The following is a 23769-nucleotide window of genomic DNA, read 5'->3' on the forward strand; positions in this document are numbered from 1 at the left end:
TGTACGGAACGCATTTGAAAACGGTCAACAGAAATGTTAAGTATACATAATTTGTAGTTAAAGAGCTCAAATCTGCAAACACACACGGTTGTTTAGGAAGGTAAACACATTCATTTGGGCTACACTTCCAATGTGCTGATCGAGAAGGTCTGCCTAATGAATCATAGCTCCTTCTAATTAGGTTATTGTTGCCGTGTTCTCTCTCATCGCTGTACTTTAGCTCACTGCTCTCTCAGGCTTTTCCGCTAAAAAAACACTAATTAAGAGGAAATGCAAGCTCAGCTGGTTGCATCAGTCTTCTGCTTCTACAGTAGCGCATTGACGCTCCAGATGTCGGGGCGTTGGTGCAGCCTTAGCTCGGCTTGCTGAGCATCTTCCTCCGTGCGGCTGCCCCCATCTCACTGTCTCACTGTTCTCCAATTAACCAGCAATCGAGGCAGCGCCACTAGCGCTCCAGATGTCGTCTTTGGCGCTAACAACATTGGTTAATCTTAAAAGGCATTGTGTCGACTGCTCCAGTCAATACGACTCCAACAATGCAGCCATAAATCTTGTTCTCTGAGGGTGCTGCGCTGGAAAAGAATGTTCTCACTCTCCCTTTGATTCACTTTTTTTTTATCCTTCTTCTCTTAAATTGTTCCATCTTCTGAAGCCTCGAAACCCCATTTTTTTTAGAATTCTTCTCCATTATCTTCTCTTTTCTTTATCTGTAGCAGCCCGCCGGACCGTCGTAATACAGTGTGTCATGCTTGTTCAACTCTGTGTCCATAGCCAGTAGGCGTACTGATCCCCAGCCAGCAAGGCCCTAACCTTCTTCATACCCACTTTATATCGCCCTCATTCTCCCTTTTCTGTCCTGACATGAAAAGTTTGGGGAAAGAAAACTGCATCTGATTTGCGTGCAGGCTCGTGGCTCCAGAGCCGTCGGCTGACAGCTGTGAATGCCATGACTCAGAGGACGAGCAGACAGCTCAGGCCTCTTGTGAAGTGATTCACCCGATTCACCCACTGAGCCGGCAGGGCGGCAGCGGCCATCGGGGGGGATCTGTGTGTGTGTGTGTGTGTGTGTGTGTGTGTGTGTGTGTGAGTGTGTGTACCTGTAATGACATGAATTGCATTTCCATCATTACTGGATTGCAGGATTAAATCCATCTTCATATAAACTGATGAGAAAGTTGATTTAAGCTTGAGAGATCCATTGTTATGATCAGAAAATAAGACTTATAATAAGACTGTTACTTGAATGTAGATTGAAACTAAAAAATAAAAAATAAAGTAGAAAATCTGCCCGCCTACAACAAAGGATGCTAGATTGTTGTTAGATAGATTGAGTTACTCTGGTGTGTTTATTCCACAAACTATAGCTTGTTGTCTTCAAGGGAAGATTTATTTTTTTAAAGCTTCTTACAAAGGCCATCTTCAGTCCCAGAAAATGAAAAGAAAAGCTGCAGTTGTACCGCTCTGCAGACACTACATCTTCACATTCATTATTTTATTACCATAGCAACCAGTGCACAGAATGTCATTCCTAAGCACTGGAGAGACGACGCAGCGGAAACAAATACAAAAAAGCATAATCATGGCTATTATTGTCACTTTTAATATGAGTACAGTCATCAGATATTGTTTTACGCCTTTAATCACTCTTCTATTAAATCAAGCTGTTTTTTGACAGGAATGGAGATGTATGTTACTCCCTCTGTGGGCGGTGATGGTGGCCGTAGCCCGTGAAGCACTTCCTCAACACCTTTCACAGACTGTCTGCTGATAAATGGCGCATAGTTGCCCTTGTCTAACCTAAAATCCACCATCGATTTGTCTTTCTCCTGCCGCCATTATTTTAAGCCCTGTCTGTGAAGCACTGTTCTTATTGGTGGGCTCATCGTTGTCCATTATGAGCCCTACTATGACTATAAGGACAGTACCATCTATGGAATTAATTTATGTTATATACAGAGTCGATATGGGGGGGTGATTTGATTGTTTTGAGGAAAGCATAAACTATCTAATAACACAACAACAGGAGTATACCTACCACTGTCATGACTCTAGATTCATTTTTGATCAATAACAAACGCATTGAGGATATTCCAGATGTTGCAGTTAGAGCTAAAACATGCATATAATGAAGGCCTAGTTTTCCAATTTTTACTAATTATTATTCAGCTTTAATTTACTTTGCCAAGACTGAAAACATCAGCCTGGAAATGTCAACAGAATTACTGGATATGTTTGGTTCTTATGCGTGTCATTGTTTCAGATCTAAATAGAAAAAACAGGTGTGTGTGTGCAACGACCACTGCTGTAACGTTTGAATGAATGAATACAAACCAGAGTAGCCCCTCGACGGTCTCAAGCAACGGTATCATTTTAATCTACGCGGCTGTCTGAACCGGCTCTGTGTAGCTAAACCTCAGCTCACTGTGCAACGCTTCATGTTGACTGTTGAACACCACCTCTAAACACAAACGGTCAGTCCAGCTGTGTGTGGAGTTCCGTTAGCTTTTAGCGATGCAAGATTAGTCGTGAACAGACAGATGCACACACACACACACACACACACACACACACACACACACGCACGCTTGAAGACTTAGCAGCACACTGGACAATGCAGAAATGTGTGCTGGATATTAATGAAGCTTGTAAACATGCAAGAGGGCCAACAAACCATCTAATTAGTCGGTACAGGATCTAGCGGTACATATGGACATGCCGCACAAGGCTGTAGCTATAAATAGGAATGTGGCGTCTCCGTCAATATGTCAGATTAAATTTAATGAGCTGAGATGTATTGTTGGCCATGTTCCATTTGGAATCATATGTTATACTCAAGCAGCAGATGCAACTATTACATCTTACTAGACTGCGGGGAAATGGAGCTGTGGATTTGTCTGCTGTCAACTGGAAGAGGCCTGGATTTAAGTGTTTCTCTTTTTTTTTTGTGGATATGAAGTGACCCTCAGCTTTTATCCATGCCTCAGACTTAGAATGGCTTTACCACTGCCCAACAGGCATGTTTTCAGTCAGATGGTCGGTCCACCGCTGCAGTCCGATTCTCTCGAGGTCAAGGAACAGTGGTTAGGAAAAGACATATGACGTCATATTGTGACCGCAGTTGTTTGGACTTCCCCGCCTGCATCTAATTCCCTCATCAGCCACTCTTTCTATAAGCCGGCCACTTTGTCCCTGTCAGTTCGTCGTGGTTGCTTTGTTGCTTTCATGTTGGACCGTCGGCCTGCCCGTACGCCCGTCCGTCTGCATTGGGGTCCCGTTGTGCTGCATAAGCAGCCGTGACAGTTGGATGGATTGCCACGGCCTTTGCTGCAGACATTTTTAAGTTCCCCTCAGGACTTTAATAACTTTGGTCCAATTCATTAATTATTGACCAAATACAAAAAAAAAAAGAATAACATTCATTAGCCTCAGATGTGTTTAGTGCTAACAAGTATGGGCATGCTAACACACTTATTTACATCATACCTGCAAAACATTAGCATGTTAGCATTGTCATGTTAGCATGCTAATGCTAGCATTTAGCTCTAAAGTGCACACAGAGCAGCTGGCGTTGCTTTAGACTCTCAGTCTTGTTAACTGATAACTATGGATTTAAAGACAGCCATTCTAATAAAAGGTTAGGGTGAAAATCCTATTCTACTCGTGTTTATCATATGGACCACAATACAAACAGTTTCATGAATCGTTCATCATGAAATGTTGAGAAGACAATTGAGCAGCGAAAGATGGCTTCATTTGTGTGTTTGACAGGCCACTTGAAAGTGAATGATCAGCTGGTAGCGTTTCAAAGGAAGGAAACAAAAGCCCTCATATAATACAGGAAGTCGATATGCTCTGGTTGCTGCTTGAACATTTTACAATGTTAATAAACTAGCAATAATTGGAGCTCACATTCATCTTTGTTCAGAGAGGGTCTGTTTACATGCTCTGCTACCTTCTCAGTGATACACTTTGACACAGTGTAAGAAACTGCTGTGATTTTAGTGCAAAGTAGTTCATCTAGATATACACAATACAACGTGAAACGGCTTTGAGAGTCAATAAACCAGCTTACAGTGTCCTTTTACATTCCAGCTGTGGTAATTTTAGATGCAGAAGTAAAAAGAAGCAAACCACTGAACACGGCTCAGTCTCTTTTTGGCTTTCTCATCTGTCCTTCCTTCTGTGTGTGAATGTGTGGGAGGCGTTATAAAGCCTATCATCTCCATTCATGCCATCTGGTCCATTATATTTAAGATTGTTAAAACTGTGACCGGAGACTGAAATTCATTATTATCCAAACTATGTAATTCTGTTAATTAGCACGAGAAACGGCCTGATGGTGATCAGGTCATCATGCTGAGCTCGACGGCTCCAAAACTGTAATTTTGCGCTGATAAATGATAAATGCCATGATTCGTTTTCTTTCAATTTTTATCAATCAGTCAGAAACATTTGAACTAAAACCAAACAAACTGGGTGTTAGCTGGTGGAGAACTAATAACACAATAATTTGGTTCACTCGCCTGGAGCTAAGTGACAGAGAGCCTGAGTCCCCTGTGTAATTAACCAGAGGTTTGAGCTCATGACTCATCGGCCCGATTTTTGTTGTGCATAAAGCTGTGTGACAGTGGTGGAGAGCCGCCGGCTGCCGGTGATTACGATCCAGGAATGGTGCAGGCAGCAAACCTGCATTTAGAATCAGCCCTTTGGCTGCACTGAGCAAAACAATACCTCTGCAAACCCTTGATAAGTTTTGTTCCTGTGGGGAATGAAAAGGGGCTTTGTGTGAGACTTTGAGAGATGATGTTGTTGTTGTTATTGTTGTTGTTGTTGTGCTCTGATCGGTAGAAGGTGGTTGTGCTTTTTTTTTCGTGCGGGAGTCTCAGAGAGAAGCCCCAGCGGTCCAGGGGTGTTTGCAGTCAGTGAGTGAACGTCCGCCGGTAACTGACAGGCATCGCTTTGTATCAGGGAGCTGATCGCGCCGCACTCCGGAGTGTTGTGTCAATTAAAGAGCAGCGGCGCAAAGCAAGTGGAGAAGAGGACGGCCTCATGCCTGTGCTGCAGAAGTCTGCAGATTGGCTTCGGACTGCTGCAGGCAATGGCTCCATTCAGCCTTTCTCTTTGACTGGCTCCATCACCCAGACGCAGCAGGCAGGTTGATAAGAGAAAGGTTTCATCCACATCAATGGCGCGTCTTCAAAGCGTACAGTGTGGAAACATGATTAAACAGGCGGAGTGCCGTGGAACATTGGGAGAGTTCTTCACTGCGGTTTTAAATTAGCCGACTGGAATTGGACTGACAACAGCGATGGAAGTGCATTTGTGTTTGTGTTTCCTGGACTCTAAGTGAACATTCCTGTCTGCGGTAAACTTCACTGCTCGCGCTGCAACCCCCGATCGCTCCTCTGTGGCCACTTTTAAGCCGCCCTGTGCCCAGAGCATTCTGGTCCCACCGCCTTTTCAGATGAGGTTTCTCTTTGAAGCTGCAATAGATGTTGTAAGTTACAGGAGCTCCAGCATCCTCGCCCCTTATATACAGAAACGTTCCTGTTCAGTTAGACGGCCGTTTTGATCATTGTCGTACAAGTAAGTGATAATTTCATGGAGTATTTATGAATGAATAATTTATCAAAGTTTAACCGTTCGAGGATAATATTCCAGTTAGGGGGGAAATATGTGAAATTAAGATAATAATGCTGGGAGATGAGTTGAATTTGTGAGAGCATGTCAGCCGCAGACTGCATGCACAGAAGCACATGCTGGTATGGTGATGAGCTCTAATCTGCTGGACGTTTGATAAATTCTATAATGGCCGGTCGGTTTGGATGGAGAGTGCACAGGGGCCGGCTGATCTCCAGATGGCTCTTTGACATTCCCAGCTTGACTCACAGACTGGGAGGGAAAGAGGGCACAGTTGAGGAAATTGCTCTTATCGCTCTCCTTGAATGAAAGAAGGTGATTTTATTTTTTTCTTCCTTTTTTTTGCTTAAATTCCACTGTTCAATTTCTGCTGCCCTCTAAGTCTGATGAGTCACTGCAGACGTTTGACTGGAGTTTCGGGAACATCATTTCTGGTATTAACTTGCAACTCAGAAAGAAAGAAGGCAATTTATTGCCTCATTCTCAAAAAAGCAATAAGACTCCAAACTGAGTTTGAACAGAGGTTTTGAACACCATACAGTATTGTGCTGCAGCTAGATTTTTCCGCTCACTCTCACAAGCACACTGCGGCGGTATCAGGTAAACTGCTTTGTTGGCGAAAAGAACATTGAAGCTTATAGTAGTGGAACAAAGGCCAAAGCAGTTGATGAAACCTGAAAAGCAACTTAAGATGGATCCGCTGAGTAAGCAAGGACTCGTGATAGAGGCTGAATGCATTAATACATCCAGCTTGGACTTCTTTTGTCACGTATTTAAGATTCACTTAATGAGATCTGCTCACTTTGATGTACATTGTACTGCAGGGACAGAGGGGTTATTACTCTGTAATCAATGTGACTGTGTGGCAGATTTAAACACATTCATGGTATACGGGTATAAGATAAATACGACAATGCATCACATCAATACAACATCATAAAAAGTGCATTGTCTGTTCATGAAGGTATTGAAAAACCATTCTGCCATATTTCTTAATACCCTGGTTTACTGCAATACCATAACGCTGTCTGAGCCTATAAGAGATTACAGTTTTAAAAAATGAATTACATAACAGTTACAAATCCCAGTGACGCTCTGTTATGTCGACCATTTGGGTTTTTGGCTAATTCACTGTCTTGCTAGGTATTTAATTGAAGGTTGATATCAGTTTGCTGACCTCTACCAAAAGAGGAGAAAAGCGACTCCCGGTAACTCCACAGGCCTCGAATGTATAATTATGTTGTAATTACGTAATTATGTGTGTTCGTAGCCCGGCTTGCTAATGTTAACCGCTGTTGGTAGTCCTACATTTAGGAGTCAACTGCTTTTGCTCAGAGTTGGAGGGTGTGTGAACCCCACAGCTTCAGGAGAGCACTGTTGTGTGCAAACACCGGGGCTACCGTAAAGCGGTAAAGCTGTTTTTTTCTTACATTGTCCACACAAATATTCTATTAAAAAAAAATCCCAATTTTGTGAAAGAAATCCGGCAAAATGACTGTGCAAATTTGTTGCACCAGCGGTTTAACATTTAAAATAATATAATTATGAGGTCATTTCATTGAACTTCTAAGATCACGTTTCCAACATACAGACGAGATTAGAGAGACAATAAAAGAAGATTTGGAATCGATAATCCTACAGGATTCTCTCGAGTCCCGCTCAGTGTTTGCACAGAGGAAGATGTGTTGTGCCGCGTGGTGTTCTGACTCAGGCATACACGCCTGAGCCCGGATCTCCCCTGCCAGTGACCCCGCTAATCGCATCAGAAGCAGTCCTATGCTAATCATTCCCCCGTCCCCCCGACACGCTGCACAGGGAAACGGGAAACACGAGTGGAGTTTTAGGAGTCTTAGCAGTGTGAATGCGGTTGTGCCACAGAGCCGGCTGGAGTGGATGCAAACCTGTCGAGGAGAGATTTTCTTTTTTTTAAAAACTCAGTTTGATCCTGGAGGAGCGAAGCGGGGCAAACTATTCAAAGCCCTGCTCTGAGGTCGATTGTGTCTAACTCTGGATTGTCAACCCACAGCTGAACTGTTTGCCAGGATGAGCCCAGCTGTCACCTTCTAGACAGCATCTCTGCCTTCCTCTGAGGTGACTCTCAGTATTCTGACTGTGAGGAAAATGGGACAGGTCCGGGTTATTTCTGTCACACTCTGTCTCTGAGGTTGCCAGCGATGTTTTCTCCACCAAAGGCCACAATTTTGTAGCCGCCTTCTCGCCCCGCTCCGTATCTCTCTCGTATACCACTCAGATCTATACTTGTTCTCATCTACTTTGCTCCCAATGGTTCATAAAGTGGCTCTTACTAGTAGCTAGTCTTTTGCAGAGCTCTGCATTTTTGGAGAAGAGGTGTTTGCTTTAGCTGGAATTCTGTAGCGCAGCAGCATCAACCAGGCTCCCTCTGCTTGAGCCCTCTCTTTACCCCTGGTAGAGTAGAAAGCTCGTATTTCCCTCCAAGCTGCAGCAGCTCTTAATGCACCAGCAGAAAAGTAAGTGAAGCACTTTACAGAAACTCCCCGCGCTCATTCTAACCCCCATGCCTATTAAAGATGAAACAAGATATTACTTTTAAACGCTTTTAGATGTCATCCCTGCGCCTATTAAACAATATATGCACAAGAAAAAATCCTCTTTCCTTCCTGTAAAACAGAATATGAAATGCGCTTACGTAAGCTAGTGCCAACTTACCTCGCACAGCAGTTGGATTCCCGCAATATCACGCGAGAAGCTCGTGATCACGTATCACGTATCACACGGAAATCCATCTTGTTAGGCTTCAAGTAATGCATTTGTTTGATGAGTATTTCTGAAAGAAGAACAAAAAAAGACTGAAGGCTTTTCTCAATAGAAAAGATGTTTTCGCTCTTCTCCCGACCGGCTTTGGTAAGAGTTTGATTGACAGATGATTCGTCCAATCACCTGCCAAGTCATTTTTTTGAAAGTGCCTGTCCTTTTCCAAACAGTTACCTTTGTATGCGACCTAATCAAATGCGAAGGATTTGATTTGAATACCTCTTGTAACCGCACACCTGCTCAAATGTTCCGTTTTACTGGGGAATCAGTCACAGTGCCGAAGCTAAAGACGCTCTAACTTCTGTTCCACTGGGACTTTAATAAAGTCAGCTGTGCCTTGGCATAAATCTACCAAATCTGAGCGGCTGTTGTGTGAAAATGCGCGCCAATGTCTCAACTGAAGTCTGCCTCGCTTGTAGTATTTAGCATGATCTCGTTGTACCAATGCTGAACTGCACGAGTCGCAGAGCTTTGGTAAACAGCAGCGAATAACAAATGACATGCGTCAAAACTTTTGATCCCCCATTTAAACATTCAAACAAGGCCACTGTGCACGACTGTTCCTTCCTGCTTCTCTAATACCATTCCTCACACCTCCTCGGCTCAGTTTTGTATGCGCCTTCCATCCAACTATGATTAAAAAAAAGATAAATAAATAAAAAGAGAGAGAAAAAAAAGTTGCTTGTTTCCCAACAGCAATCCAACGTGCCTCGAATGAAGACACAGCTGACCTTGGGAGAGCTAAACACATCCTCTGGGTGCCAAAGTGCTGAAAACAAAACACAAGCTTCCAGCCGAGAGGCAGATTATTGTTTGAGGAAAGCTGTTATGGAAAGAGAGAGATAGGAGACAGAGGGAGATGGGGGAACTTTAGTGAGAAAGTCTTCCTTCAACATGTGCACACGAATATATTCAGATCAGCTACATTGGCTTTGATTTTGTTTTGCTGCTGTTGTTTTTTGAGAGATGTTCCACGCAGGAGGTTTTTGACAGTCTAGGTCAAGCCCCCTGTTACCGCTACCCTGCAATCACGGTCAAGGGGCAGCCACCGCTGAGTGAGACGCAATCATCGGAGACTTTGTGCACAACACAGAGTGACCCAGCCTTCAATGAGAGAGGGGCGAAGGATTAGAGAGGGAGAGGGCTTTTAGCGAGGAGAGTGGCTACAAGGAGACCAGTCCTCTGCCTGTTCCTCTCCAGGTAGAGAGTGGAATCCAGTTAAACAAGCCCAAGATTCTCGGAGACTCAAAAAGAAATCGGAGCATGCTGTTGTCTGCGTGTTATTCCACTCTTATTACAAAGGCAGCTCCATTAACCTATCCATAGATTTTAATTAGGCTTTAGCATAAGAGGCGGAAGGTATGATAAGATGGAACAACAATTATTCCTGTGATGAAACTGGATTGTTGCAATCGACAGCAGTGGTACAGCAGTAGCTGAGAGACATTTGTACCTTCAGTATTGATGTTGTGTCAGTGTTGGATGATGCACAGATCAATATTGGCTGAAATAGCGATGGACCGATGTGGCTTTTTAAATGGCCGATGCTGATTTTTAGAGAGCAGGGCGGCCAATAACCAATATATAATGCCGACATCATGTTTTTTATTTTTTATTATGTATCTGATAAAATACAACAATTCACAAAATGTAACAATTACATTTTAATTAAACCTCCATGAATAAAAAATGAATTAACGATGGTTAGTTGAGCCACACTCAGAAGGCTGCCTGGCATCAATCTGTCACTTGCTGAACAAAATCTAATCCCCCTGCTTACAGTCAAGTGCAGACTGCAGTCATCCACAACCTGCAATTATAACTTGAGAGATTTACTGCAGAAGGAAAACTCAACATACACAATCTGTTGACTCTCGTCTGCAGTATTTACATTAACAGGCCTATCAAGACTAAATGTACTGAAACAGTCCTGCTGTGTAGATTTGCCATGTAAAAAAAAACCCTGCACTATGTTCATATATTCAGATACAGAAAACATACTGTATAAAGAACGAGATGCACATTTTCTACCAGCTCAGATGGAACTCATAAAGAACTAATAGTACCAAATCGCAAAACCGCCTCTCAAACGCAGACTGGCCAATCAGAGTGTAGCATTGGCCAGCTCTGACCAGGTTCCGACTGGCTCTAACCCATAGAACATCAAAATAACAATAGTGGTGCTGGTTAGGAAGGAGATGTACGTTTCTAAAATGTTGTGTTTCTATGTAAAAACCTGTGGAGCTAACATTAGCAGAGCACTTCTATGCTACGCTAGCTACTGAAGGTATACTGAATGCATACACATGCTGCTTTTGCTTTTTAATCATCGTAACAGTGAAGAAAGACTTACCCGGCTTCACAGCAACAGTGTTGTTCCTTAATTTCATTGTCTTCTGTCTCAACCTCCCGGTGATGTGGCGGTTGACTTTTACACTTTGATCTGTAGGCTTGAGCTTCTATCTTTGAGCAGCGAAAACAGGTTAAAAAGACAATCAGTTAGACATCTCAGACATGTCCTTTAAACACATTTTTTCCGGTAGTGCAGTTAGTGACAGTGTGGGCTCCACAGTAGCCCTGACAGCTTGATGGAGTAGCAGCTGGGGGTAGGGCTTAGCCATGGATCAATAGACAATGATTGTAATGACAATTATTGGTTCTGATGTTAATGTTTCATCTAGCCATCGGTTTATAGACCGTCACGTTTATATTTTTACTGCAATCAATTGAAAACAAGACAAATCAAATTTGCAAAAAATCTGCAAAATAAAATCCATCCCCTTCTGTTATATTATTATTATTATTATTATTATTATTATAATATAGTAAAAATATCAGAAGTTGAGCTCGTCAAGATTGGTGGCACTTTGTCATAAATATAGACAGAACAAAAGTTGTGTTTTCTCAACAGTAAAATGTACCACAGCGATAGATTGTAATGCTGAATAAATTATGTCTTTACAAACAGAAAATCATGCTTTGGGAACTCCTGAGGTCAATTCCTTGTGTGAATTATCTTCTAACAATGCAGGCAGTTAACTGGTAATCCATCCATTAAATATACAGATAGATTGCAGATCACAGGAGCTGCAGAGTATAGTACAAACAAAGTCATTTACATCTTTTTAATAATGTTTTCAGATACAATCCTCCAAGGGAAAAAATAATAATAATAAAATCACCATAATTACACTGTGGCTGTAGTCCAGGCAATGTGGCTCTGTCTCATTAGCCTAATGCAACATTAGATTCCTAATGAGACAAAGATTTTTTTTTCACTGTCTGGCCATGGTGAATGTTGTCCCTATTAATTGAGCTTTAAGTGTGCGATCAGTCCACTGTATATCAGATAAGTCCGCCCGGCGTGGGCTACCAGCGGCCGTGTCATGAAGAGATCATGATGCTTGCACGGAAATTGTTGTGTGAGGTTTGTTGTCTGCCGTGCCGACACAGCAGAGGGTCCTCCACATCAGCAGCATCCGGTCAAGAAACCACGGGCCGGGGTTAAGAACAGGAGCCATCTTCTTTCACTCGATGGAGAGAAGGCATGCGCTAATGGCTCTTTTATTTCAGAGCAATCAGCGTCGCTGCTCCAAAAAATACAATATTGAATGTTCAAGTGCACATTATCTTCTCGGGATTTGAAATGGTGACACTTTGCGGCTTAATGATTTCACTTAGCATAATGACTAATTACAAGCAGTGTTTGTTGGGAAGTGACAGTCTTGTACGCCCTCGCAATCACAGCCGAAGAGGTTGGTGCTGCCATTATTACAGTAGCTCCAGATAACCTTCAGTCCCTGCAGACTAGCACACAATTAATTGTGTGCTCCATCGCCTTATCAACTCACTGACAAGTGTCCTTTTCTGCTCAGATTTCTTTTTTTTCTTCTTCTATTTTTCACTGCGCAATTAAACGATTTAGACATCTTAATTTGAAAGGGAACAGATTTTTCCGCGCCCCCCTCTTGGGAAACAAAAGGAGTGACTGTGGAATGATGCATTAGTGTAATGAGATGGCTCGATATTTACAGCACGGTTTAACACACACGAGGTGCTTGGCCCGCAGCTTTTGACTCCCACATCTGGCTCTGCGGAGAATTTCATTTGAGATGGGAGGGTCTGATCCCCCCCCCCCGCCTCGCAGATTTTTCAGATGATATCTTTGCTTCATTTAATCTCACTGCGGCTGAATTTCAAATGAGCTTCTCGGATGCATGCGGAGAAAAACGTGTGCGATTTGAGCGACCCCGCGGCCGAGGCATGATGTCGAGGACAAATGGGATTAGCTGCGGTCCTCCCCCCCCGGCTGGAAGATCCAGACCTGAGCAGTCCAGCTCAAGCTTTCACAGCCACTGACCACCTGGTTTAATTAAAAAGAAAACTGGTTGTCAGGAAGCAGGAAGCATTGTCTCTGTTCTGACATTCCAATTAGCTGAAAACAAGGTGATTTTAATTGACGTCCATCCAACCTCATACAGAGGGCCTTATCTGTCTACCTGAATGTCATCTTGAAGTCAGACTGTCATTCAACAGACTTGTTTTGTGGCAAGCGTGTGCAGATGAGAGATGGCTGCCTTTGAATATCAAGTGCTGATTTAGTGTATAATAGATTCAGCGACGGTGCCTCCTGCTGTCCCGCCACCTGTTCTGTCAGCCGAGAGCCGCGTCGCCCGCATTCACATCCACGGCTCGTTTACCAGCGCGCAGCCCTTCAAAAACAAGCACATCCCCATTAACCAGTCAAACACTTCCAGAACCGGCTAAGATGGTGAGAACGCGTGGCACACGAGCCTCTCGCAGCACTCCCTGTGATTAGGGCGAAACAAGTCGGGATGAGATGCGACCGTAGATCTGGAGGTCTGTCCGTCCAGCGTCGCTCCGTCTCCGCACCTCTGTTTTTGTGTGACAGTGATGAAGTGCCTGGACCGGGCTTTTCTTGGCTGCTCGGTGAAAAATGAAGCCATTAGTTGCGGAGGGAGAGGGCCGAGCAGCCGAGCCTCGTGGGTACGCGAAGGCCTTCTTTTCCTCCTGCATGTTCTACAGTGGCCCTAACAGGACCATCCATCTTAATCAGTCCATGCAGCACTTGTACCAGACAACCTTTCTTTTTTTTTTTTATTCACCAAAATGACAACCTCATCCTTTTATTAGTATAGGAGACAGAAACGCAAAGGTCAAGTGAGTCAAAAACAAAAAATGCATTCAGTGTTGATGCAGAAGTTCCATCAATACTTTCCACATTCCTCCCTGTCACCTGTTTTGCTGCTACAGATTTCTCCCAGTCTCTGTGTCCTTAAGCTGCTTAGTGTCCTCCACTCTTATCCTTCGTCACTCTCTCCCCCCTAACCTGTCTTTAGGCACTACTGGGCTGTTGAGCCATGAAGATGAAGCCGCTGTCGCTGGCGATGCATGTCTACATGTACTGAAAGTGCGTGTGTGTACAGTATGTAGAGTGTTCGTGCTGCTCATTTCAGACAGAAACGCTGCAGTCTGTCCAGAGGTATTAACATCTCAGCGCACCTTTCGGTGTTTGCAGCTCACTCTTCAACCCAACACATGTGAGCGTGTACGCAACGCTCAACACTAACTTTTAAAAGTGGTTGCCATTTTTAGTCACCTTATATTTTGAGTCATTAGGGTTAGTTTGTTCAATGGACTTTTCACCCCACAAACAACTTAATTTGCTTCGCCATTCTTTCTTATACAGATGCTGTGTGTGTTGTCTGCTTCCTGTTATGACTGTACCTGCAATATTTAAAAATGAATAATGCAGCAAATATTAAAAATGTATTTATTTTGGGTCATCAGTGTGCAGCTTTGTGGTTACAGGGGTTCAGTAGCCATAAAGGGGCCTCCAGGGCTAAATTATAAATTATCAACATACAATGAAACTGCCATAATCCACGAGACTACCTAGTGCTCGTCTGACCGTTCCTCTCCATCGTCTGTGTCTCCACAGAGTTCAGTCACCATGTACGATGCGGCGAGGGTGCCGTCTCCTAAGGATGGCGCAAACGGGATGGCCCAGCCTGCAGTCCCCGGAGCGGGAGCAGGAACAGCCGCCGGATCGGGTGGGCCGACGCCGACCGCAGTGCTGCAAGCTAAAACCGAGGAGGGACAGCCAGGTACGGAGGAAGAGGAGGAGAAGGAGGAGGAAGGAGAGGAGCCCAAAGCAGAGCCAGTCCTGGTGAAAAAGCCACACAGGGAGATTCTGGACCACGAGAGGAAGAGGAGGGTAGAGTTGAAATGTATGGAGCTCCAGGAGATGATGGAGGAGCAGGGGTAAGTACATGAATGCTTATTTTTATAATGTAACAAATGATGATGTGGAGTATTATCTCCTGAATATGCTGCTCCCCTCGGCTTTATGGAGCTTCATAGCGACTCTCGGTTTGTTTAGCTGTCTTGTATGTAAATTTAAACTCTCTCTGCTCTCATGGTGTCATTTTCAGTATCCGTTTTCAGCAGAACAGCTCTAAAAAAAAAAAAACGGTGCACTACCTGCACTACCAAGCAGTAGACAGACACAGTCAGAAACCAGCTGGTGAACATAATGGAGCATTTAGCAGCTAAAGAGTCAGCTCCGTTTTCTTTACCAACTCCTAAGTGAGTGGATATTGGAATTAGAGACATTACTTGTTTTAGGTAAGAATTATTACGCCTTAATCTGAATTAAATTGGAGTTTAAATGTTATACTGACACCAACTAAAATAATCGAAACAGAATTTTTAACATAATCATGAAATACTCTCACTCCGACAGCAGTGTCAGCGTCTTTATACAGCTTTCTGTAACATCACCTGCTGCATAATATTCTCTATTCTATATTGACCAGCTCTCCACTCACACTAAACCCTTTCTTCATTATCTCTGTCGCAGTACAACACCGATGTCATGGTGTTGGCAGCTGTATTCATATGTTCTAATTGTTGAAAGTCCTCCAACGTGACTAATGCTGGTATGTTTTTGTCTGCCGATATCCAACAGCGGGACTCAGAGTGTGAAGTATGTCTTTTTAATCTTTGTGACATATTTGCAAATAGACTTGCCCACAAACGGAGCGGAACATAGTCTTACGTAGCAATGTGGGAGCCATCGATTATGGTAATGATCAAATCTCATCGAGTTGAAATGAGCACTTGATGACCAGTTTGTGCAGTTAAGAGATTTTAATGAATCTGACTTAAAGCATGTGCACTGAGCCTCACAGAGAAAAAAAATTAAATATATTTATTATAAGAATATGAAAACTTTCTTGCAGGAAGCCCAATATGTTTTGAGCACAAAAATCAACCAAGCGACTAAGCACTCCGGTCGCAATAGGGATAGATGGGATCAGGATGAATACATTGTTAGTAGTTGTGATATATGACATCTATTGTGACCAACAATGTCATCTTTTACACTCCCTTTAAAAGCGTCTCTGTATGATGCTTGCATGATGATCATTTTGTGGTGGATGACGTGAAACAAGTCTGCCACAAATTAAACCAATGTTGTCAGGTGAGCGGGTGCTCTGATCCTGGAGGCAACTGTCTCTTAGAATAAGAAACTGTTCCATATTAGCTGAAGGACTCTACAGGGACCGTTTTGGCAGAGACCTGGTGCTTCCTGCTTGGCCAACTGCCCATTTAACATAATTGGCAATGTTCACAATCAGCAAGCCGGTGAAGGACCACGTCCTTGTCACTGTTCTAGTGGCTCCAGTTTGCTGAAGAAGAAAGAAGAGCTGAACACAAGACTGCTAAAATCTGGACCATGCAACTGCACGTCTCTATATTCAAAGAAATCCAGGTTACAACCATAGACTGTATATAAGAAGTGGATGAAGTCATAGTGACGACACACATTGGTTTGTGACACACAGAAATGACACAAGAGGGTGGAGCTAAGAACAACATTTTTATGCGTTCAGTTTCTCATAGACTTCTATACAATCAGACTTATTTTTGCCATCTGGTTTCAAACATGAAGATACATGGAGATTCATACATCAGCGGCAGCCATTTCTGCTTTACAATCTTGTTTATGTCACAGATGCAACATTACTCAGCCTTGATGTTGCTGCATATTTGCAGCCAACTCTTGAACTTCTGTAATACTGGCCTCATACTTCAAGTAATGGTTATTAGTGAGGTTGCCATAGAGACACGGGCCAACCCAGCGTAGCCTGTTTCATTAGCATGATGTGTGTCCTCCAGCACAAAGTTTAGGAAGAGCTCAGTGCATGCTAACGCCAAGGGCCATGAAAATTGTAATGACTGTAGTTGGCCCTAATCCACAATCTGAAGGCTTCTCTCTGGCTACTCTGCACACACACACACACACACACACACACACACACACACACACACACACACACACACACACACACACACACACACACACACACACACACTGCTGCTTCAATAACCACATCTCCCAGGCAAACTCCAGGCTAGCTGAGTCTGTAATTAATGACGTGCTCTGTGATCCTGTGTCGGTGCGGAGAAAATTCACTTTCCCAGTAATACCTCATGACATTTTATTCACATCACATTTGTCATTTGCAGGAAGCCGGCTAATCCTTTATATATTAGGGGAGGGTGATTTAATTGAATGCAGGGCAAGCCAATTAGTGAGATTTTTTTTGCGGGGGTCAAGGCTAGATACGAGAGGTGGCCGGCTCACACTGGAATGCCAGTATGTGGGACCGGTGTTTTTCAAATGTCTTTCTGTTTTCATCATCTCTTTGAGAGATGAATTAAATAAAATGCACCCTGAGAAGGTGGGGATGGATTAGACTTCTCTTCCACTATTTCTTCTACCCGTCCCTCCTTCCCCTGAGCGTGACTGTGCTTGTCACAGTGGGGTCTTGTGAAGACGCAGGGGTAATGGTGGAGCTACGACAGATTGATAGCTGGAACGGAACCACTGGACTTCCCAAAAAGAAAATGGAGGGGGTGAACTGCGGCCATCTGTCAAAAGTCCTTGGAGTAGGCGTAGTCACTCCCGGTTTGAGAGCGATGTAAAAAAGCCATGGTGTCTCGTGGAACAGTGTAGTGGCAGGCAGCGGCTCGGCTAATGATGACAGAACACAAGGAGACCAGACACCCGCGCTGACCAGCCCCACACACTCGTCAGACGGCGACCCCTCAGCTTGTGAGTGTTAAAGCTGTGGACGGACTCGAGTCATCTCGTTAAGCTGCAATAAAAGGAGAATCTCATTTGCCAGCTTGGCTCGGCGCAGCTCCCCGTGCCTCTCCAATTTCTAATGTTCCTCTTTAAATGAGAGCGCGTGAGTGCATGTGTGCAGGATTAACGGATAGAGCGGTGGATGAAACACTGGGATTGAGAGGCAGAGCAATGCCAGGCATTAGACACAATTAAAATGGTGGCTGGGGTCTGTTTTCATTTATTGTGGATGGAAGCCAGCAGGCTCAGACTACACGTCACCCCCGAGTCCCTGTCCTGACTGAGGCCTGTGTGAAGGATTAGGCCGGGGGGCAGGTTGGAAGCCTGCCTCCTGCTCTAACCCTGACAGCATGGCAGTCCCCTCCTCCCTTTACACATAGCCCCCCACCTCCCACCCCCCACCTAAACCGGCCATGCCCTTTTTCAGAGATAAGACCATGATAAATAGTCTGCCATGAGTGATGGCCTCACCCCGGGAGCCAATTAGACGGGCCGAGCAATTAAAGCAGTCTGTTCATTTAGCTATCCAAGGCCTGGCAACATCCCCCGAGTCTTCTGAGTGCTCTGCCGTCTGCAGGGAACATTGCCCTTTTATGTATATTAGATGTGCTGTAAGTCCTATACATTTGATCTGTTAGAGTGGCTCTTGGAGGAGATGGTACGGTATAGAACTGAAGCACCGTCAACAACCTCTTGTTGTCTTTCCATCAGAACACACTGCATGTACTGAACTTCTCACAAATGCTCAGTGACTATACGCCACAGTACGACACGATAACACAGCTCAAGGGCCGCTTTGCATGCAAGGGTCCACATTCTATTTTAGTGGTGTTTATCCACACTAATTAAGGCATAAGGTTGGTGCATGATTTGAACTCCTGTGGCGGCGTCGCCTTTTTCCAGCTCTCTAATGAGCTCTCTTCACAGGGCCTCACTCACTCTAATCGGCAGGCTACGTGGGGCTCCCTTTAAACACATGAACCCGTATCTGTGCAACGCATGCACACACGGACACACACAACGGAGAGGCACGTGTGTGTGCTAGGTCTTTTTAATGCATGTGTGTCTTAGTGTGTCTTAGTTTGACTGTAGATAGTTAGACTGTTTATAAGAAGTGGACATAATTACTGTGACATCACTCCTTGGTTTGTGGACTGCCATTTTGAGGCCTCGAGTTTGCCATTTTGGATTTTGGCTGTTGCCAACTTGTTTTTTTTTTGGAACCAGAAGAGGCACGAGAGGGTGCAGCGAAGTACAACGGCAGGCTGAATAAACCAATTTTAGGCGACTAAAAACTGAACTGAAAACACTGAAGAGGTTAAAGTGGTAAGACGAAAACAGTGACAACTCCTAGACCGGACAACGCTGTGGTAGAGACCTGTCAATCACATGGTCCCGCCCTAAAGCATACCCTGCTTTATGGTCTATTTTAATCTAAATGGACCATCATTTACTAAATCAACATCATGCTGTGTTGAAGAAGACTTGGAACCAGCAGTTGAGACCATAAACTCATGTTTACAATGTTTACTGAGGTAATAAATCAAGTGAGAAGTAGAGTCATTTTCTCATAGACTTACATACAACCTGACTTATTATTGCAACCAGAAGAGTCGCCTCCTGATGGCCATTAGAAAGAATGCAAGTTTAAGGCTTCTGCATTGGCTTCACTTTTCAGACTCGGAAGTTGCCGCCTGGTGTTCCACCAATGATAACAGCTTTTTAAATACGAGGCAGAAGACATTACTCCTCCTGCTTCACAAAGCAGAAAAATTAGTGTTGTGTGTGTATTAGAAAATTATAAACAATGATGCATTTCTGAATTTGTGTTTTTACATGTACTTAATGGCACACAAGCAAGTTAATGTCAAGACCAAAGAGTCCACAGTAAATTGAGACAGAAAAAAAAGGAGGTTTTCATTGTGGTAGTCGGGTGCTAAATTGCTGCATTTTGGCCGCTACTGCTGTGGAATGGCTTTAATAACATCTGCAGTGACACTTTCTGAATTGCAAGAGATGTGCATAGCTTGGATCTTATTAAGAGAGCTGCTCTCAGAGCCTCTAAGGCCAGAGCAAATGACTATCTCTGCTCCGATGGAGGTTTTCCTGCAAGCCAAAGCCTGTGTCATAAGGCGATAAGCCTGTGTCCTATAAGACTGAAAATTGGAGGGAAAGCATCTCGGGGAGAATGACCCATTTCATACATTGTCACCGGGGGAGGTCCCAAGCCAAAAGAGTAGGTCCGTGCTTGACAAAAGAGCTATAAATTCTGTTGTTAGAGAAGATGAGCAATCAGAAAGAGAGGCAGTGGCAGATTGTGGTGCTCCCACCATTGATCTGCTTATACTGTGGGGGAGGTGAAAAGGGCAGCTTTATGTAGTGAGAGATCTCTTTTGTTGATCCTCGTTCTGTCTGGTCTTTCTAGTACCTGTTATCTAACCAGAAAATCTATGACTGTAGAGAGCATCAATTGAAAATCCTCTCCACTTCTCTTCACTGTGGATCAGTGGGTCGTTTTAATTCTGCCCCTGAAATAGCAACGTGTGGGTGTTCGGGCTTGCCTCCCCATGTTCCCAGCACCATTCAATCTCGCTAACTACATTGGCATCGCTTTGCCTCTGCGCTCTTTGCAGCGGAATTGATGGCTGCAGAGCTTCACGGGCGCACATCAGCGCCTGGGGACGACTTGTGGAAGAAAGAAAAAAAAAAGGTTCTTCTCGTTCAGACATCAAGCGCGGAATCATCGCTGCCAGTCAGAAGGAGGACGCGCACACACATATAAACCCACGCAGCCTGCACGTAGGCGCCTCCTCATCAAATCGATGACCATCAGCGTAAGGATGGTCTCTGGGCCACAACTATTCATTTTCCCGGGATCGGAAGTTAATGGAGAGGGGGTCTGTGGGTGCTCGGAGCTGTCTAATTACTCCAATCAAGTTCTTTAATTGTGGTGATTTGTCATGGCTAGGGTGGCGGGGAGCCCCTCGCTCTGATCGATGTCCCCTGTCTCTCTCTCTCTCCACTTCACTGGGACTTTGCATGCTGTGGACGGTGGGTCTGGGCTAAATGGCTTTCATTTGGGTTCCGCTTGGCTAGCTCTGAACATCCCACCTCACAGACACAAATGAAAACTTTTTTTTCTTAATTTTGAATTCAGTGTTACCCGGTGAGAGTGACCGCTCCAATCAGCCCCTTCTGTGCACTGTGTCGCGGCACAGCAGATGGTGTGTTAGGCAGAAAGCAGCTACCTTTACAGCTGCAAGAAGTGCTAATTAAATGTTCAGAGGCGTTGTTTCAGTGTGCTCATAATATCGACTGACAAACATCCAGTATGTGGCCATTTACACAGATTGATTCAGAGCTCACCATGTTTTTTTGCCTAACTTCACTTTAATGCAACTCCATCACGCAAGAAAGACTTTTCTCAGACTTCTTTTGTCCTTTTTTTTTTTTATCTCTGCAGGCGACTCAGCATTCACCAGGTTCCTGCAGACACTCGGGTGATGTGGGGGGACTCTCCGGGCTCTTACCTCTAAACCCCAGTGTCAATGTTGAAGCAGCACCACTGCTGGGCCTGCACTCTCTGGCTTCGCTTAGCGAGCTAGACCAATCCAAAAAAAAAAAAAAACGACTTTGCTGGGCTCCATGCCGCGAAGCTGTGCAGAAGCTCAGAATGGAGCAATTCAATGGAGAGAGAGAGAGAGAGAGAGAGAGAGAGAGAGAGAGAGAGAGAAGGAAATTCGGTATGGCATGTGTCAACAGAAGCTTTAGCTCCACAAGCTCTGACCCCTCTTTCTCTTGCTTTGGCTAGAGTGTCAATAGAGATAACTGCAGCCTGCAGGCTCTAAAATCCTCACCATCATCAGCACAATGTGAAGGAGAGAGCCCGAACAACCGAATCGTCTGTTTGGGCAGAGCGGATTCAGCCAGTGTCCTCTCTGAGCCCTCTCACCCTCTTACCTATCGGACACCTTTCCTCGATACACAACAGACAGCTGAGAGCATCGCTCTGACTGCTGTGGAGTTGTTCAGGAAGCAGCTAACATGCACCGATGGCTCCTGAGATGTAGCCATGCATTTTAAGTGTGTGTGTTTGCGGCCTCACATGTGCTGCGTTGGCGGCTGCCGGGGTGAGAGATTGCCGTACAGCAGGACCTGAATGGTGCTGTCACACCGGCTTGCTTCTTCTTGTCCATTGGGCCATCTTCCAGCTATTTCAGTCTCTCCTTCCCACTTCTCCTAATCTCATTCTCCGCACCACCAAAGCACTGATAGCACCAAACTCAGAATGCACGGTATCGGCTGCTATATTTAATCTGAGAACAGCAAACACTCCTCAGACTAATTCCATTTCCATGCTGAAAGGAGCCCCCGGTTAATTTACGATCCAGTTCATAGAATTGGTCTTGCCATGAGCCCAAGCTGAGAGAAGGAGAGAGAATCTGTTGCCAGTAGCCAAGTAAGAGTTTGTTTTCCAGCACTGAGTGATGGACAGCTCCCCTATACCTTCATTGTAAGTAGAGCTGACATATCACATGTTCAACAGGAAAACAAACTGCAGGATTGCAGCATTTCTTGTTTGCTGTGTACTCATGGATGTTGATTCTGGAAGCTGATTCTGATCAGAATAAGAATCAGCTTTATTGGCCACAAGGAATTTGACATACACAGAATATACAAATAAACCCCCAAAAAGTAGAACAAAGGTAAGAATAAACATTTCACTACTATATACAAATATAAATATAGATACAAAAGTATATATATGAACATACAAAATAATGACAATGAAATGGAGGTAATAGTGCAGTATGACCCCCCCCCCCCCTTCTCTTGCTGCATGTTTCTCTCATTACATCCCATTACCACAGCCAGAGCAGAATGCGGCGATGGTTGTGGAGATAGTCTGAATGCACCAGGAGTTTCGGCTCGGTGTGCAGCTCACTAAAGTTGTTGTGCGCTGTCAGGTCCACAAGACATGCGTAACTCCCCTAAGAGAGTCTGTAGAACGACAAAGGACAGAAGCTACTGCTTGTTCAGACTGGCAGGCCTGTGGTAAGAGGCTTGCGTTCTTCACAAACTGGGAGGACAGGAGCCCGAAGCTCTATGCATGGAATATTTGGGGAGAGTTTAATTCATTCATTATCTACTGCACCAAATGATACCACAATGAAATTAAAGTATCGTTCTGATGCTTCTTTTGTTGCGCCCACTGACTGACGCAATGCATCTGAAATAAATGAGAAAAAAAACCCCCTGATATTCCCAATTAGACATCTACAACGTGGCACAGACAGTAATTGCTTTCCCACTGCAGCAGTCTGCAGTTTTCTGTCTGTCAGCTCGCTGAAAGCTCCTCACATCTGCCCCACAGTTACTCTCAACTCAGCGCTTTGCTTACAGAATACATCATGACATGCAGTCCGGGGCCTGAGCAACGGAACCCGCCAGGGTCGTGAGAGGTTGACAGTGTGTCATCAGAATATACATCACTCGGCTGTGTGTGTCTTTTGTGGCGTAGATGACGGCGTTTGCCATTTGTCGGACTCGGGCATCTGGCAGTTGTGACCACTCAGCCAAGTGGTCAAGACCGCAGATTAGTGATGGATCTGTGTGTGAGCGTGTGCGTGAGTATTCGTGCCTCTACCAACTGCTGTGTCTTCATGTCCATCCGCAGGTACACAGAAGAAGAGATTCGACAGAAAGTGAGCACATTCAGACAAATGCTGATGGACAAGGAGGGCGTCATCACCAGAGAGGGCTCACACACACAACCAGCGTAAGTTACCGTACATCGGTGGTAATGTTGTAGAGTGGAAATCAATAGTAGAAACAGAACAGGAGGTGACAATACAATGCAATTTGTGGTGGAAAAATAATCTTTTTAACCTCCCTGTGAGAAATAACTGAGATGAGAAAACTCTTAAATATAAAAAACATATTTAAAACCTTATACACCCGTAGGTCCCCCATTTGGACGCAGAGTACATCAAAACTTAGAGAGTTTTGTGTTAAAAGTAACTGGCAGAGAACCCACGAAGAACGAATATAATGATGTTATAGTTCTGCAGAAACCTCAGCGTCCTGGGAACAACATGAACTAGGTCACTTCTACATGAGACAAACACATCTCCCATCAGCCAAGCAAACAAATAACA

The 23769-nt window shown here is 44.4% G+C and overlaps 1 protein-coding gene across 3 annotated transcripts in view; it reads left to right on the forward strand.

The window, feature by feature from the left end:
- Positions 1-23769, forward strand: part of srrm3 (serine/arginine repetitive matrix 3) — a 71406-nt gene that overhangs the window by 18553 nt on the left and 29084 nt on the right. For all 3 annotated transcript variants that reach the window (XM_068729423.1, XM_068729424.1, XM_068729425.1), the window contains exons 2-3: positions 14396-14718; positions 23289-23390. In XM_068729423.1, the coding sequence (XP_068585524.1) occupies positions 14408-14718; positions 23289-23390 (413 nt within the window). In that variant the 5' untranslated portion in view covers positions 14396-14407. The remainder of the gene's footprint in view (positions 1-14395; positions 14719-23288; positions 23391-23769) is intronic.

This window comes from Cebidichthys violaceus, unplaced genomic scaffold, assembly GCF_023349555.1.
Source record: "Cebidichthys violaceus isolate CVI_PGR_0920_01 unplaced genomic scaffold, fCebVio1.0.p SCAF_46, whole genome shotgun sequence".
NCBI classification, from domain to species: Eukaryota; Metazoa; Chordata; class Actinopteri; order Perciformes; family Stichaeidae; genus Cebidichthys; species Cebidichthys violaceus.